Source organism: Castor canadensis, chromosome 13 (assembly GCF_047511655.1).
Source record: "Castor canadensis chromosome 13, mCasCan1.hap1v2, whole genome shotgun sequence".
In the NCBI taxonomy this organism is placed as follows: Eukaryota; Metazoa; Chordata; class Mammalia; order Rodentia; family Castoridae; genus Castor; species Castor canadensis.
Window position 1 is genome coordinate 1,440,633 of NC_133398.1, and position 16,410 is coordinate 1,457,042.

Here is a 16,410-nt window from a genome sequence, read left to right on the forward strand (position 1 = left end):
CCACCTGGATAGGGGCCTTGGGCTTTCAGGTGGGCATCAATGGCTTCTCTAGCCCCTTACCAGCAGGTGGGGAAGTTCATTGACCATGGAGCCTACTGGGGCTCCATGCTTCTGAGGGGCCAGAGAGGGAGACAACCTGAGAGAAGGGAAGTGAGTTGTGGCTGTACCTACCCAGGTCCCTGGAGCTGGACTTGGCAGAGGTGTGGGGGTGGCAGGCTTAGTGTGCCTGGGACCATTAGGCATTCTTAGTGGAGAGAGTGATGATGTGATTCCCATAGGAGGGAATGACTTGCGGTGACCAGTGTCCCACTTCAGTCCAGAGGCCCCATGTAAAAACCATGTCCACCCTTTAAGATGTGTCTGTGCTCATGACTGGCCCTGGTTCCAGGGGACCTCCTTCTGGAGACATAGCCTTCTGAAAGGCCCAATAAAACACATGAGCAAATAAACCCACCACCTACCTCCAGTAGAGAAAGCACTATGAAGTCCTGTGAAAGGGAACTAGAGATAGGATGGGCGCCTATTGGGTGACTAGAGGAGGCCCGAGAAGAGACCCTTGTGAGACTGCAGAAGTGTGGACCCTGCTGCTCAGGTATGGAAGGATGGCCTTCCAAGCAGGGCACACTGCGCAAGGGTTCAAGGTGAGACCACAGAGGCTAGTTCCAGGATCTGCTTCTGACAGACATGATGCAAGGCTCAGGGACCAGGGTGAGCCAGAAAAGAGCAGAGACTGGGATAATGGCTGCCAAGACTAGAGCCCAGAACCCTAGCTCAAGCACTGGCCAGGTAGAGGATGCCCTGAGATGGAGAGGTATGGGCCAGACAGGTCCCAGACCTGGGACAAGCTCTGCCCACCTGCAGTTGCCCCTATGTCCACCTGGGGGCGGACCTGGCCAAGGTAGGTGGCAGGTGTGCCAGGTGAAGTGGTGCCCCACTTTGCAGACAATAAAACCAAGATTCCCTCCAAAAGATGAGTTCCCCTCCTACCACTGTGGGCTTGAGGCAGGGCCTCACAGGAATACCTCCAGGGCAGAAGACATGGGGTGGAGGGGGTGCGGAAGGGGCGGATAGGTCAAATGCACTGAACCCCCTGTGAGCCTGGGGATGGTCCTCCCCCAAAAGAGAGAACTCCAGCAGCCCTGGATCCTAAAACCTCTGCATTCCTCAACCCCACTAGTCAAGCCAAGTCCAGGAAACTTGGGTTTGAACTGACTTTATTATTCTGTAAATGTGAATTTTACAAAGCGCTTTACAATTAATGACGACAGCCTTTTGTTTGTCGTGGACTTGCACCTTCTGAAACAGCTCTGAGCATGCTCGCTCAAAGCCCTTGGGTTTCCCTGGTGCTTGAGGACTTTGCTGCTGTTTTTAGTTATTGATACAATGTTGTCAGCCATGGCTACAAAGTAACAGTCTTGTCTCTACAGGACATCACAGCACAGGGAGGAAGAGAGGAGGACACAGGAAGGATAAAACAAGGCTTCCTCCTCCTAAAAAAAAACAAAAACAACAACAACAAAACCCTCAAAAGCCAGCATTTGCACGGCTGAATCTAACTCAGTGGTTCTGTGAAGCCCTCCCTTCAGAGCACAGGAACATAACTTATTTTAACAGTCACGAGTTACAGTACTGCTTTAACCCCAGACAGATCCTTTAAAACAACCATCTCTTTTTAAGTCTCTTTTCTCCAAACACCCTGTCGAAGGGATGAATGTTCTATTTGTGCCCAATGCCACCCAAATGTTCAAGTCAAAAATATTTATACATTTTATACTTAGTTCTTTTTTTTTTTTTTGTCTGCTAAAAATAGTATTGCAAGTTTTGGCTTCTTTTGACATAAAGATCACAATCGAGTGCAAAACGCTAACAATGGAGAGACTGATCAGAACACAAGCAGGTTGTCCAATCTGAATGCTTTAGATTCTGCAGAATTTTCCTTTTCTTTTTCAAGAAAACAAAACAAACAAACAAGCAAATCACCTTTGCCATTTCAGAAACACCTTGCACCAGGCCCTCATGTTCCCTCGCTGAGCCGAGCCGAGCCGGCTGGCTGATGATACGAGGAATCACGGCAGCAGCACGTTCCAGAGCAGCAGTTACAACTCAGACACTCCGAGCTCTCCGGTTGAATACAGGGTTCACCACCGGCAGAGACAAACAGCTTCCCTCTGAGTTTTCAGTTGGCTATTGGGCCACAGGCCCTCCCTACTTCAGCAAAAATACTTCCACAAGAAACACCATCCAAAGGGAACCCAAGCCGGGCATGACCAGGGCATGGTGGGGCTAGGGTGGCATTGGGTCTAGAAAGTTCCAACTATTGAACCGGGTCAGCACCAGGCACACCCATGTCCACTGGGAGAGGACAGGCCCTGTTGCTGACTGCCCTCCTCTCAGCTCTACACACAAGCCAGTGTTCCCTGTTGGCCTGCCCAGCAGTCGCCCCACACAGACACTTCGGAGGTCTCTCTCCCCACCTGCCTCACATACACAGCTGCATCCACATTCAGGGGCAAAGCAAGACACCAAATCAGATGCAAACTTAAGCAACCACAGAGAACTCGGGTGAGCGGACCCGGTGCCGAAAACAAGACAGAATTCAAGTACTCAGGCCGCCAGACAAGCTGGTGGCCCCTCCAAGCTCACAGTATCTGTTCTGTCTCTGGTCCCTTCCTCTGGACCTTTTGCACTCGTCCCAGCTGCCTTGGGGGCCATCCTCTCTGGAAGGGTATGGGAGGGTGGGAGTGGCGGCTGGACCCCAGGCCGGCCACCCGCCTCAGCAGCTCCAACGCGGTCCAGTCCCAACTGTCCTCCTGGGAAAGGCGCTGATATAACTTAGCTCTATAATAGACTCTATATAGTACACGCGTATTGCTAGTAGTCAAGCTTAGGAATAAAGGTGCAGACATCTCATAAATACTGAGTGGCTCGTCTGTCGTTTACAGGGTCTGGATGAGTCAGGGTCGCGCTGGCAGGACAAGACAGCCCCGATTCTGGAATTAGTCACTTGTAAACAAAGGAGGGGGAGGGTCCGGTTTTCTTAATTGGTTTTCCTTGGGAAAAATGATCAAAAGATGCTAAGGCACTCTGGAAGGCCCCTCCGAGCCCAGGCCCGCCACCCCGGTACATTCAGGAATTCAGGATGCAGAGGGAGCACCCCCCCCCCCCAGCAGGTACAGTCATCTGCCATACACGTTCCCAACCTTGTTCACTGCGGGACACATTAGTGCAAAACGCTCGGCCTGGCCCGCCCGGGGCACAGGGGGAGCTCAGAATCCATTCACATTGAATAATTATTAAGTTTTGTCTATAGCTCTTGCCTTCCTTACCCAGAACAACAAAACAGATGGCGATTATAAACAATTAAGGGTCAGAGGTCGTGGGACATTGTGCTAGCCTGAGCAGCGGTCAGGCGTCTGTGCGGCCACTGTCTCCTCCAGGGGCCAATGGTACCCTCCCTGTGCTGGTCCAGGGCAGGGGGGCCATGCTGGCTTTAGAGGAGAGTGGGGAGAGCAAGCCCTTCTGTCTACAGTCAGGACAGGTGGGTCTATCTCCCAAAGGTCCCCAGGGATGGTCAAATTAAAGTGCAAATTTGGGGGGTGGGGAGGAAAGCAGATGAAGAAAACTCCAGAGGGGCCTGGGGTGCAGCATGACATCACCCCTCCACTGCTCCCCGGCCTCCTCCCAGCACCAGGAAGGTTTGGTTCAGGTCACTGAAGAGCCCCCTGGGACTCCAACCCACCTGGGCCCAAGATAGGGATGGGAGCAATGAGAAGCTCACTTCTGGCCAGGTGGTTCTAGATCTGGGCAGAAGCCGTTAAGCCCTCTGTACTGGCTGCCTGTGGCCCAGGGAAGTCAGGTCTCCCTGGATTTGGGCTTTGAGGGGCAGGTGGAGGGGACAAGGCCAGCTGTGAGGTGCCCCACACATGGTTCTCCTTCCCCTCTCCAAATCCACTGGATCTTTCTGGAAGGCAGGCACATTCTATAGCTGGATGCAGTGTGGGAAGGGAGCCTCCTGTGAGGTCTCCCCAAAACTTCTCCATAAGAGAGGACAGTGCCAGAAGCACTGGGGAGCCCAGTGGCAGGGTGTCTAACCTACACCCTAGGCTCATATCAGACCTACTAGCACTTGGCTCTCCAGCTGAGGATAGCCTGCCCAGCTGTGTGCACACAGGAGAGGGGTTTGGGTCTCAGGATGGAAGGAGGGATAGGGGAGCAACACACCCTTTAAGTCTTGGAATAGGGGTCCCTGGTCACACCCAGGAGCTGCCTGGCTCTGCAGGCAGGTAGTCCTGGACAAGAGCCAAGGAAGAGACACTGGGCAAGTGGCTCCAGGGGCACTTCCCACAATCCCTTTGAACAAACTTAGAAACATCACTTCAAAGTTAGCCCTCTAGCCTCAAACCGACCAGCCCGTCCTCTATCAGCACCTCCTTGCTGCCCCGCCCCCCCCCACCATGCTTTCCTGACCCGCTGGTCCCCACTGGGCTCCATTCCTGCAAACTGCTCCAGCCTAGGCCTGGGCATCCACCGAGGTCCTCATAGCATGAGTGAGAAGCCCAGGGTGGAGGGGCCACTGCACCCTGGCCCAGCCCAGTCCAGGTGGCTGTGTCCTGCCCAGAAGAGCACCCAAGCCCTGTGAGCTTGGGTTCCATGCATCCTGGGTGAGCTTCCATGGGACCCCTGACTCCAACATGAGGCACGTGGACCCTGGCCAGGGTAGAGGACATGGGTATGCACTCACCCAAATCTATGGTAGGTGGCCCACAGGGAAGCTGCCCCTCCCCAGTTTTCTGCTCTATTGGGTCTGAAAGTTTCCAAACCACGGATGAAATAGATCTGAACTAAACAAAAATACCAAACAAGCACAATCCCAGAGTGGTTGGGGAGGCAGAGGGCTGCGAGGGCAGCAGGAACTGCACATGTCCCACAGTGGGCACAGGGTGGTGTCCCCACCCAGTGGGATAGTGGGACGTCAGGTCAGTGCCAGAGGTGCCCTAGGGTTCAGCAGGCCAGCTCCTGGTGCTCCAGGTGGGCTGGGGGCAGTAGGGCAGAGCGAGGACATGGATATGGCAGGAGAACAAGGTATCTCCCCCATCAGGTGACCAGTAACAGTCATGGATGTGGCATTGTCACTGGTCTTTGCACACACACTCGCACACACGCACGCACGCACACACACACACAAGTGGCATCCCAGGAAGAAAGAAAATGAGGAATTTGGCCCCTGAGGGCCCAGCACTGCCCCAATGCCCCAGAGAGGCCCCGGTGGGCAAGAAATGGAGTGTCACATGCCTTCCCCTGCCAACCACAAGCCTCTGCTGGCCCCCAACTTCCTATTCCGGGGCAGGCAGAATAAGAAGGGCAGGTGCGGCAGGAGCAGGGCTGGGTACCAGGGGCCTGGCAGCCTCAAACCCCTCCCCAAGAATGGGGAGCGGAAGCCACAATGGGAGGCTGACCTGGGGAATATCACAAAGGAGCCCTGGGACCCTTCTCCCAGTGGGTGACCAGCGGCCTAACTGTTTACAGTATAATGAATGCATTTGTTTCCTTCATCCGTTTTAAATACAGGCAGAATAAAAATCACATTTTTGTCAGGCAGCGTAGCAGTTCAGTAGGTGAGTGGCTTGATCACATTGGTCTGTATTAGTAATGCATGCAAGCAGCTTTAGGACTGTCCCAGCGAGTGAGCCACCAGGCTCCTTACAAAGTCCCTGTATACGAGCCCTCTGGCCTTCTTGTCACTGCAGCCGCTGGCGTCTGGGGCCTGCTGGAGCTGGCACTGCCCTGCTCAAAGGGCTGCGGGGGACTCTGGCTGTCGGCAGGCAGAGGCTCGGGGGCAGCCACCTCCTGGATGACAGAGCCAGCCCCATCTGCCTCCTCGCTGGCCTCGAAGGTGGAGTTGGTCGCTGTGCTCAGATCCACATTCACGGAATCAGTTCTCAGAGCCACGATGGTGGCAGCATCACTCCGACGCTCAGCATAGAGACGCTGCTCGAACGCCTGAGCAGCGGCGGGTGGGAACTCGGGGTCGAGGGGCAGGCTGGCAGCCGAGGCGCCCATGACCGTGCGGTACATCTCCACGCCCTCCGGCAGCATGGACTTGATCTTGGGCAGCCAGCGCTTGCGGACGCGGCGGGCATTGGTGCACATGTCTGCAGCAATCACGTTCATCTCACTCTCCTTGAAGCTGGGGGCGAAGTTCTGACAATACACTGCAAGGACAGGTAGGGGTGGGGGCAGTGCATGATGGTGGTCCCCCAAGTGGCCAGAGAACCAGGATGCCCTGCACAAACCCCGGGTTAGGGCAAAAAAGGGCTGCAATGGTCACTTCCAGACCTGTAGGGACAGTCCTCAGCTCAATCCCAGCTGGCACAGAAGACCATGTGGCTACAAGGCCTCTCCTAGTCTGAGCTGCCAGACCAGTGGTCACTTTTCTCATTGCTCAGTCCAGGAGGCCCACACAGTCTTTGAGATAGCCTCCACTGGTCAAACTGGGCAGTCCCTAGCCACCTTCCAAGTTTAGACCCACATCTAAGCCCTCTGAGACTTCCTACCTCCACCTGCAAATTGGGACTGGCCAGACGGTCAAGACCCTTCTTTGTCCCAGGCTTCGTGAGCAACAGATGGCAAGCATTATCATCAATTAAAAACAAAAAACTTTCTCCACTGGAGCCACAGACCAAGGCTGGGCTCAGATTCCCAAAAAGCACTGAACTCGGAATGGGTCTTCCCAACCCCATGAGCCCTCCAACCGAGCATCAGCCACACTCCCTCCTGGCATCTTCCCAGGTCCCGGCTGTCACCCTGTACTTTGGGACTATAATTACTGACTGCTAAGGCCCCTCTGCTGTAAAACAGAATTAGCCACACAAGGGATTTTTTTTTTTTTTAAAGCAAGAAAACAAAAATAGTGTTTGTGGGGCCAGTGGCCACAAGACGCTATGCTCATGGCTAGGTTGGCACATGGCAGGCAGTGGTAGCTTCTTCCCCATCTGGGGTGTGGGGCAGGGCGGTGGCCTGCCACACAGACAGACTGGGCTCCGCCCCACCACCCAGGAGCGGGAGGCAGAAGCCGGCCGAGCAGATGGCAAAGGCTCAAAATAACCTCAACATGTAAATAAGGGGTTTTGTTCAAAAAGGAAAATTAGATCTATTTCACATATTAAAATAGTTTCACAGCTGAATTCATCACGCTTGGAAACCTACCAAGGACGCTAACACCTCGAGACCAGGCTCTGCTTGCTGCTCTTTTCTTTCTCTTCTTCCCAGTGTTGCAGGCCGAGCCAGCACTGGTCCCAGGAGAAGCTGCACAGCCCAGGGCGACCCTGGGGCTCACCCAGCCTTCCTCAGACTGGGATCCGAATCCAACGGGGACTTCCTGTGCTTCCCAGACCCCACCCCACTAAGCAGACCCAGGCCCACTCACATTTCACGGCATTCAGGACTCGGCTATCCAGTGGCTTGCGGCTTGGGTCACTGGTGGACGAGCGGATGCCTGTGCCACAACTGTTGGCCAGCGTGTTCCTGGTGGAGGAAGAGGAAAGGAGTGAGGGTGATGCCACTGGCCTGGAAGTGACCCAAGGACCAGGGCTCTCCCACCACACACCAGATGGAACAGCCAGGCCCCTCCCATACCTCCCTCCCTTGGGCAAGCGTGCGTGCCCCCAGATTCACGCCCAGTCTCTCTCTAAGGACAAAGGCAAGGCCTCCCGGTTGAGAGTGGGTGACCTAAGTAAGCGGTTCAGTTGGGAGGCTGACAGGGTCAGTCCTGCGCCCTGGCCACAGGGTCCCCCGCCCAGGTCATCTGAGTATATTGCTTTGCCTTAGAGAAGGGGCTCTATTGACCTATCCATATAATGGGGGCACATATGGCTCTTTATTTTGGTGGGGAGGGGGAGTCAAGCCCTTTGGGAAATGTTAGGAAAGCCAGCCCTTCCCTAGACTGAGCCCTGGTCTGAGGGGACAAGCCACCTCTCCAGAACCATCCTTGGACTGCCAGGCCATGGTGTGAAGTCAGAAAAAGGCGAAGGGCTTCAAATGCTCAAACCTTGATGACCACATAGCTCACAGCTAAAGGAAACTTGAGAACCTTTCTTCCTCCCCCCGCCGCCCCCACCTACCTGTCAAAGAAGGTGGCCAGGAGCCTCCGAAGCAACACCTTGTGTTTCACCCCTGCGCAGAGGTGACAGTTCATGAGCTGGCCACGTGTGATGTAGACCCCAGAGCCTGCAGCCAGAAAATGCCAACCTGTGAGACCCCAGCCTTATGCCCCGAAACCCAGGGCTCATGTCCTCCTAGAGGGCTGCTGGGGTGCAATAGGCAGGTGGAGGAGCCCAAGGCAGTGGTGGGAGAAGAGGAGGAGCATGAGGCCTCTAGGACTTCTGCTGTGACAGGAGCAGCTCCTACATGCTGGTCACCAGGACAATGAACAGCTAAGGCCACCCTCTACCATCAGGCCTTGGGCATCCACAACTGGGACCTGGCTAGGGTTAGGGAAAGCCCTGGTGTCCTATACCTCTCAACACATCCTGAACTCTCAGCCTTCCTTGCAGTGCTCAGGCCCTAGGTTTGCCTTACTGCCCTGTCCCTTCCCAGACACCAAAGAACCTTAGGTAGAGAAGGGAGAGACAGATGGCAGGGCCGGAGGGTCTAATTGTGGCTTCACCTGGCCCAGCACTGGTGACCCCTGGGTGTGCAGAGGTGTGACCAAGGGAGGTTCTTGCTATGCCACCAACACCATGGAAACCTGGCAATGTCCCAGGAGCAGCCACAGAGCAAGATGAACAAAAGGTTGAGCCAATAGAGAACTGGGCCCTGTCAGGATAACAGGAGGCCTCTGTTTACAGAGGGAGCGTTTTCTTGGGAACCACCCCCAAGAAAAGGCCCTCATGGTCCATCAGAGCCCTCCACCAGTGCCTGGGAGGAAGCCTTGCTGAGAAGTGGCCATGGCCTCAGGGCACTGGTATGGTCCCATGCCCACCTGGCCACAGCAGTCCCTTCCACACCCACCACCTAGGAAGCTGTGTCCATGAAAAGATGGAATTGTTGTTTGCTGAGAGGCAACCCCCCCAACCTGCAGCTGGCCCCACCCAAGGCAGTGGTTCCCGGTGAAGGGGGACAATAGGGAAGAACGTGGAGCTCACATTCCACTGGGAAGGTGGGCCCCAGCATGCTGCCCAGGGTGTGGCAGCTGGGGTGCCAGACATGAGTAGGACAGGACCGCTCAAGGAGGACTGCTCGGGGCCAGGGCCCAGAAAGCACCCAGCGCACATTTGAGACTTTCTTGAAAGAGAGAAGAAATTACTGGAAAATGGCTCAATGGCCTAAGAGGCTGGCAATGCCATCAATTTGTGTCTTTTTGCTGATGGCCTTAAACATCTACGAGTTGTTGTGAGGCCAGACGCAGACCCAGCACTGAAAGATGAAGGAAAAGACAAAGGTCAAGCCCTCCTGGCTCACTCTCAGAGCCTTCATGCTGCTGGCTCCTGCAGGATCCACTTTGGACTACGAGCTCCCATTTAGACCCTGGACTGGACAATGGAGATGGGAGGGACACTGCTCACCCTGCAAGGCTCAGCGTGCTTTTTTTTTTTTTTTTTAATGTTTGTGGTACTGGGGATTGAACTCAGGCCTCATACTTCCTAGGCTCACTTCCTTGGCTCTCCCACTTGAGCCATGCCCCTGGTTTGCAACTGGGCTCTGAGACCTAAATTAAAAACACATCATGAATACAGCCCCTGCCAATCAGGAGTGGGGCCCACCCAGGGGACTCAATTAAAATACTAAATTAATTCAATTGAATAACTCCTCTTAATGATACATTCTTCTAAAATGGAATTAGAGGAAATTTAAGACTTTTTTTTTCTGATTAGCGATGAGTACATTGTTCAGAGCTCTGAAAAAAGGAAAGGAGGGAGGATATTTGCGTGGGATGGGTGGGATGGGTGGGATGGCCTCACCTGCCACAAGCTCCAGCTTCTCCCCGGGGTCACCCTCTGAATACAGTTTGGGGTGGCAGCGGTAACCAATCTGGCTGATGAGGCTGGCAGGCAGGGCCACAAGATCACGGCGGATAAGGACACAGGAGCGGCTCTCCAGCGGCACGGGCTCTGGCTTCTCTTGCACTGGGGCACACAATCAACATGGTTAGGTGGGCCCCTGCAGGCCAGGCTGGGCTGCTCTGTGTTCACTTGCCACACTCTCCAAGGCCCAGGATGGACTTGATCCAGGCCAGGCTGGGGCAGAGTCAAACTGATTGCAGCCTGCCCTGCACACTTCTTGTATGTCCACATTTCCTGCTGGCCTAGTTCTGACCCACAGGGAAGACCAAGAAAATGAGTGAGCAGAAGACACAGCTAGTGAGAGATGCCCACCTAGGCCCAGGAACAAGTGGCCAACAGTGGGAGACAGCTCCCAGGAGGTGTCAACCCGAGAGGCTGGGGCCTGAGGGGGAGGCCAGAGAGCGGCAGTGCAGGGAGCAGGATGTAGGATGGGCTGGCTAGAGGCCTCACTGCTGCAAACACGGCTGTGAGGCAGGTTAGAGTTAGGCAAAGTTTGGGACTGCTCCCACTCCCTGACTTGCCCAACGAGCTCTTCCCCCCACCCCCGGCCCATAGGTCAATGGAGCCAGGTAATAAATAACACATTCTCTCCCCACCTCCAAGTTTAAGGTGATATAAAAACGACCTAACAAAAGACCCCAGCCCATTTTCCCTTGTACAGCACCTCTTCTCATCTGGCAAGAGCCGGTGGTCCCCTTCCCTTAATAAAACTTTTCTTGCTCACTATGCCCACATATTCTGCTCAGATTCTTCCAAGCCAGAACTCAAGCACTGAGATCTTCTAGAAATACTTTTTGCAGTTAACATTTGGGGCCCAGTAGCCCAAACCATTCAACCAGGCAGAGTGGCCAGTTCTGCTGTCAGAAAAACCAAAGAAAGGAGTGGAATCTAGGAGCTGGAAGGGGGTCCCAGGTAGTTGGCTCCCAGACTCTCCTTGCAGTGGCTCCATGCAAGAGGCAGCTAGACCTGATGAACCTATTTCCCAGGTGAGTGGAGGGAACAGCAGATGGGGGATCTGGCATGTGTGAGGACATAGCCCCTTGGAACATGTAGGTCTGGCATAAGCAACTGCTCCTAAGTATTTGTCAACAGTAGAGCCAGGCAGACAGGCGTCGCTGCAGGGTGGCTCCAGCCTCCTGCTGTCTGGGAATGTTCCCGATAGACTGCTGCTGGGATGGGTAGTCAGGCCCAGGAGCCACTGTGCACCTGCAGCTCTGAGGTGTGCACCTATGACACTGCCTGGCAGAGGTGGCCTGTGGACATCCCTGTGCCATCCTGAGTATAGGACACCAGCTGGCCAGCAGCAGCTCTGGCCTAAGAATGCCTGGACTTTAGGCCAGGTCCTGCCCTAGGCCTCCTGACCACACAGACCTGGCCAGGATCTCCAGCAGGAAACCACACCTTGGGTGAGAGATCCCATGTAGCACTGAGATGGGGTCTTGGGCCAAGACCCATAATCTAATGACTATTTGTTGAGCAGCCTACAAGCTACAACGCAGAGGGGAACACATGGCTCTGCCTCCAAACCCAGCCCAGTGTTGCCTGAGCCCCCCATTTCTCTGCTACCCCTCCAGTCCCTCATCCCAGGAAGCCTTGCACCACCCCTCTCCCAAGGCCAGGAGGATCAACCTCTTGAGTAGCCCCCTCCTTGCTCCACAGGACACTGTGGCCACCAGGCTAGCAATCCTGACACTGGGGCTGCAAACACAGTGTCCTATACAGACAGAGGGCAGAGGCACTGTCTCACTGGTCCCTGTGTCCTCAGCACACAAGGTGAGCCTCTGGATTAGCAGTTCTCACTAGAAATCTCACCTGCTCTGGGCAAGTTGCTGCCTGCCTCTCTGGCTGAGCAGCAAGGTATGCCGGTGAAGGCCTCTGGCCCCCTGGCCACTCAAGAGTGGGTCTTTCTGGGTGAGTGGGGCAGGGCACATTCTCTTAGCAACCTCAGCAGGGTTGGAGTTTCCATGTAGAGGCAGCTTCAGGGCCTGGTCCTTGGAAACCCAGAGCATGATGCTCCCGCAGGCTCAGAGAATACCGGCTGAGGACAGGTGGCTCAGCCTCAAAAAGGGCCTGAAGCTGCTCTAAGATCGGAGATGGGGGCACCTGGCTGTTGCAGTTGGGTTGGTGCCCTGTCCCTCCACAGCAAACCCCACAGCATGGAGCCATGGGACAGCTGCTCAGTAGGGAGTTGATGGGGGCCTGGCAGGGCTGATGGCAAGGGAGGGTTTGAGCAGGAATTAACTGCAAACTATCTTTGCACCCAGCTCCCAAGGGGGAGGAGTCTGGGCTGCCCAGCAGCCAATATCTGGTAAATGTGACCACCCACACCCTAAACTGCATTGAGTCACTGGGTAGAAGGTGGGTCAGAGGGTCAGGTGGGAGAAGGGTAAAGGGGTAGTGAGACCACCTGCAGTCTAACCTGTCCCCAGTGTCTAGAATCACCTGACCCTGCTCCTAAGCTCCCTCAGGCCCCTCCACCCCAGTCCTAAGTGGCTTCAGGCCCTCCCTGAGTGGCCTCCACCGGGCTCAGGATAAGCAGGGTATGACCTTCCTTCTGACTACAGCTGGATTCAGAGAGAAGAAAGGAGTCTCCCGGAGTCAGCAGACACTGAAAGATGAGGACAGAGGCCAGGAAAGTGGCTGACTGGCTGTGGAGGTGGACTGGGAGCCCTGCCTGGCACCAAGGGGGAGTCAGGTGGTGTTTCCCATCGGGCAGAGCAACGGAGAATCTTTACAGCCCAGAATTACCCAGGGGCTCAGGGACCACATGGAAAGCAATCCAGATGATATTTTAAAACATAATTACCCACCCCCCGCCCCCCGCCCAGCCTGCTGTGATTACACATGCAAACGAGCAGCTCCGACACTGCGCGTGGCATTTACATAAAGAGTGTTCACCAACAGAAATAATTCCCCATCCACAACCACCTCGTCTGGAGATGTTTTTCTCAACAGCAGAAGTTGTTTGCGCTCCGCACACACACCCCTCCCCAGCCCGGCTCCCCAAGAGCCAGAGACTGTCAGCACAGAGCCCCAAAAAACCGCTTCTATTTCTGCCCTGCTGAGTGCTGGATGCTGTTGAGGCTAAAAATATCCCAAACCGAGTTGCAGCTCATCTGAAAAGGGGCTCCGAACTTTCTCATGTGCTTCACTCCTTCCCCAGACCCCCAAATCACTGACCAAAAGGGCTGCAATCAACCAGGAGCATTAAGGACTGAGTTACAACTGGGTGTGACAGGAAAACCAGGGAGACTTGTTCCCAGGGAAGATGGGACACTTGCTCCCGGTGGCCCTCAGAAGACCACTGAGTGGGGGCCAATACCTGCCTCCAGGGGTGGTGGTTCCCTTGAGGGGTTGTAAGCAGGGGAGACATCCAGCAGTCACACTGAGGTCCTCTATGCCTGAGTCTCCAGGGACCAAGAGACCTCTGGCTCCCATCCCCCAGACTGGTCCCCCAGGCATCACTGCTGGCTTCAAGTTAATGGCCGAGGTTAAGTCCCAGGTTTCCAGGACTATAGGTAAAAGCACAGTTAGCTATTTGTATGCAGAGGTGACAAGTGCTCTCTCTGAAGGTGAGTCCTTTCCTAAAGGTCATGACAGAAGGATCTGAGAGAGCAACTCCCCTGGGCAGATGGAGCACCAGCTCTCAAGGTGGGCACGACACCATCCCCCTCGGTTAAAGCAAGCCCAACCCTCTTATCACAGGACATGTGACGATAGCAGCCTAGGCTGGCCCTAGGGAAAAACAACTAAAGCAAAAAGGGCTGGAACCTGGCTCAAGTGCTAGAGTATCTGCCTAGCAAGCAAGAGGCCCTGAGTTCAAACTCCAGTATCGAAAAAAGAAAAAAAATGGATGAGTGGAAGGATGAGGAGTACAGGCATAGAAGGAGGTCGTTGGGATTCCACCAGCCTGGGCCCTGACCTTCCCCTGCTTCCCTGTCCTTGTCTGGGACTCTGAAGATCCCAGGGGAGCATGCTGCTACCTGTCACTGGATGCTGCCCTCAGAAGGTCCCAGATGACTAGCCCTGTTCGCATCCCCCGACTCAGGAGCACAGGCACCCCACCCCTGGAGTCCTGCACAATGGTGTGTATCAGTGGGTAACCACCAGGCATCCTGGTCAAAGCCCTGAAGAGCCCTGGGGGAGGGGAGGGAGAAAGAAGGGGACACTCACTCCATAGGAGAATACTATCCCTTAAAATGCAAAATAAGAAAATGAAGCTCAGTTCTTAATTATAGAGAAATGTACAACATAAACCCAAAATGACAGAAAAATGCTGACTCACACTCTCTGATTTTAAGACTTCCTATAAAGCTGAAGTGATCAAGACCACGTGGTACAGGCAAACGGACAGACACGCAGCTCCACAGCACAGAACAGAAGCTGCAAACAGACCCATATAGGCACACTCAATTGGGTTTTGATGAGGGGACACAAGTCATTCAGGAAAGGAAGCAGTGGCCCTTCTGACTAGCAGCGCTGGAGCAACCGGTCATCGGCACACAAAAGCAAACCCCAAGGAACCCTTACCTAAGCCTAAAGGTGCAAGAGTGGATCACAGACTCAAATGCAAACCGAAAACTTCTGGTAGAAAATCCTTGTGATCTTGGGTCAAGCTAAAAGCTTAACGGGAAAGTACAGTCCTTAAAAGACGTAAATGACAAAGTGGACTTCATCAAAATGAAAAGCTCTTCTGTGAAAGACGCTAACAAAAACAAGGTAGCCACAGGCTGGACGAAAATATTTGCAAACATCATATTTAAAGAGTAAAGAGCCCTCAAAACGTCACAGTAAGCATGCAGCCCTGTTTGAAGACTGAACATAAGATGTGGATACACTCACGGATGGAGGATTAGCACAGGAAAAGATGCTCGATGCTCAGGCATCTTTAGCCATGCGAGAAATGCAAAGTAAAACAATGCAATTCACACAGTTCCTAGAAGGGCTGGACCTAGAAACACCACCACCACCAATGCCAGGAGCCCATGGAGCACGGCGCTTAGCATCTGACCTGCACTTACACACCTAACTATTACCCAAGACATCCAAGACATGAAAACTACCTCCAGAGAACCCCAAACAGGAACAAATGCTCAGCCCCCACACCCCACCACAGATGAACGGGCAAGTACATGGTGAACCATCCTACCATGGCTTATTACTCAGCAATAAAAAAGGAACAAAATATTTATACACAACTCGAATGACTGTCAGGTTCCTCCTGCTGAATGGAAAATGCTGGTCCCAGGTGGTTATGTGCTGCTGGTTCCGTTCGTGTGGTTTTCTCCCAAAGACAAAACTCTAGGGACAAGAACAGATGGGAGGATGGCAGGGGGTACGGTGGGGTGTGGAGCCACCAAGAGACGGTATGGAGGGGTTTGGAGAGTGACAGGTCACCTGTCCCCAGGCTGGCCACACAGTCTCTCCCTGGCCCATGGCTACTCAGCTCCAGGCAGCTTGAACTCATGCACGAATGCACACCTGATGGGTGATCTAGAGACACCCCTCACCAATCCCTGCAGCTGCAAATCCAGCTCAGCACAAACCCAGCACTGGCAATCTTGAGAGCCCACACTGGGAAGGACGTTCTCCTGAATGCAGTGGTCTTGGGGTCCTGGAGACAGGTGCACAGAGGGAGGAGATGGGGTGGCCCTGAGGAAAGGCCTACAAGTGGGCAATCAGACAGGCTGAGGGCAAGACCCCAGGCTGAGGCCTTGGCAATGACCAGAAGGCAGGCTGGTGGGTGGGAAGAGTGTAGGACACCCCTGTACCCAGAGAAGGGGAGCTCCATATCTATCTGACCCTCCCTCCACATACAGCAGTGTCCTCCCCTCACCTAAACACACATCTGTGGCCTAAATAGCTGCCCTCTGGCACCAGTCAGGCCGAGGTCACCACCTATTATCCAGCTCCTGACCCAGATTCCTCTTAATGGCACAGCCATGGCCAGCTGAAGGTCACTTCATGTGAACATGGATACCTACTGCAGTCAGTGCTGCTTTGAGTGGCCCCTCCTCCCTAGCGTCACCTTGTCCACTCAGCACTGGAGTTGGGGCTTCCTCCTAGCTGGACCAAGACACAGCGCTTACTGCTGTGAAAGGGCTGGCATCCAGTGAGCACCTAATACATGTGAGCCTCCTCATTACCCACCACAGCTTAGACAGCTCTGCCTTCATCCAAGGAGGACAACAGGTGTGTCCAGCCAGGTGTCAAACTCAAAGATGCCACTGATAAGTGCACCCCTCCTTTATGTGCCAGGACATAAACACCACCACGTGAGCACGCCATGCCAACGACTGTGAGGCACACCCTTGTCCTGGATGCTGAGACATGGGGAAACCCCATCTTG

The 16,410-nt window shown here is 54.3% G+C and overlaps 1 protein-coding gene across 2 annotated transcripts in view; it reads right to left on the minus strand.

The window, feature by feature from the left end:
• Positions 1 to 1,197: 1,197 nt before the first annotated feature.
• Nacc2 (NACC family member 2) overlaps positions 1,198 to 16,410 on the minus strand; it is a 71,439-nt gene continuing 56,226 nt past the window's right edge. For both annotated transcript variants that reach the window (XM_074052821.1, XM_074052822.1), the window contains exons 3-6: positions 9,960 to 10,124; positions 8,121 to 8,226; positions 7,427 to 7,524; positions 1,198 to 6,212 (exon numbers count right to left, since the gene is read on the minus strand). In XM_074052821.1, the coding sequence (XP_073908922.1) occupies positions 5,701 to 6,212; positions 7,427 to 7,524; positions 8,121 to 8,226; positions 9,960 to 10,124 (881 nt within the window). In that variant the 3' untranslated portion in view covers positions 1,198 to 5,700. The remainder of the gene's footprint in view (positions 6,213 to 7,426; positions 7,525 to 8,120; positions 8,227 to 9,959; positions 10,125 to 16,410) is intronic.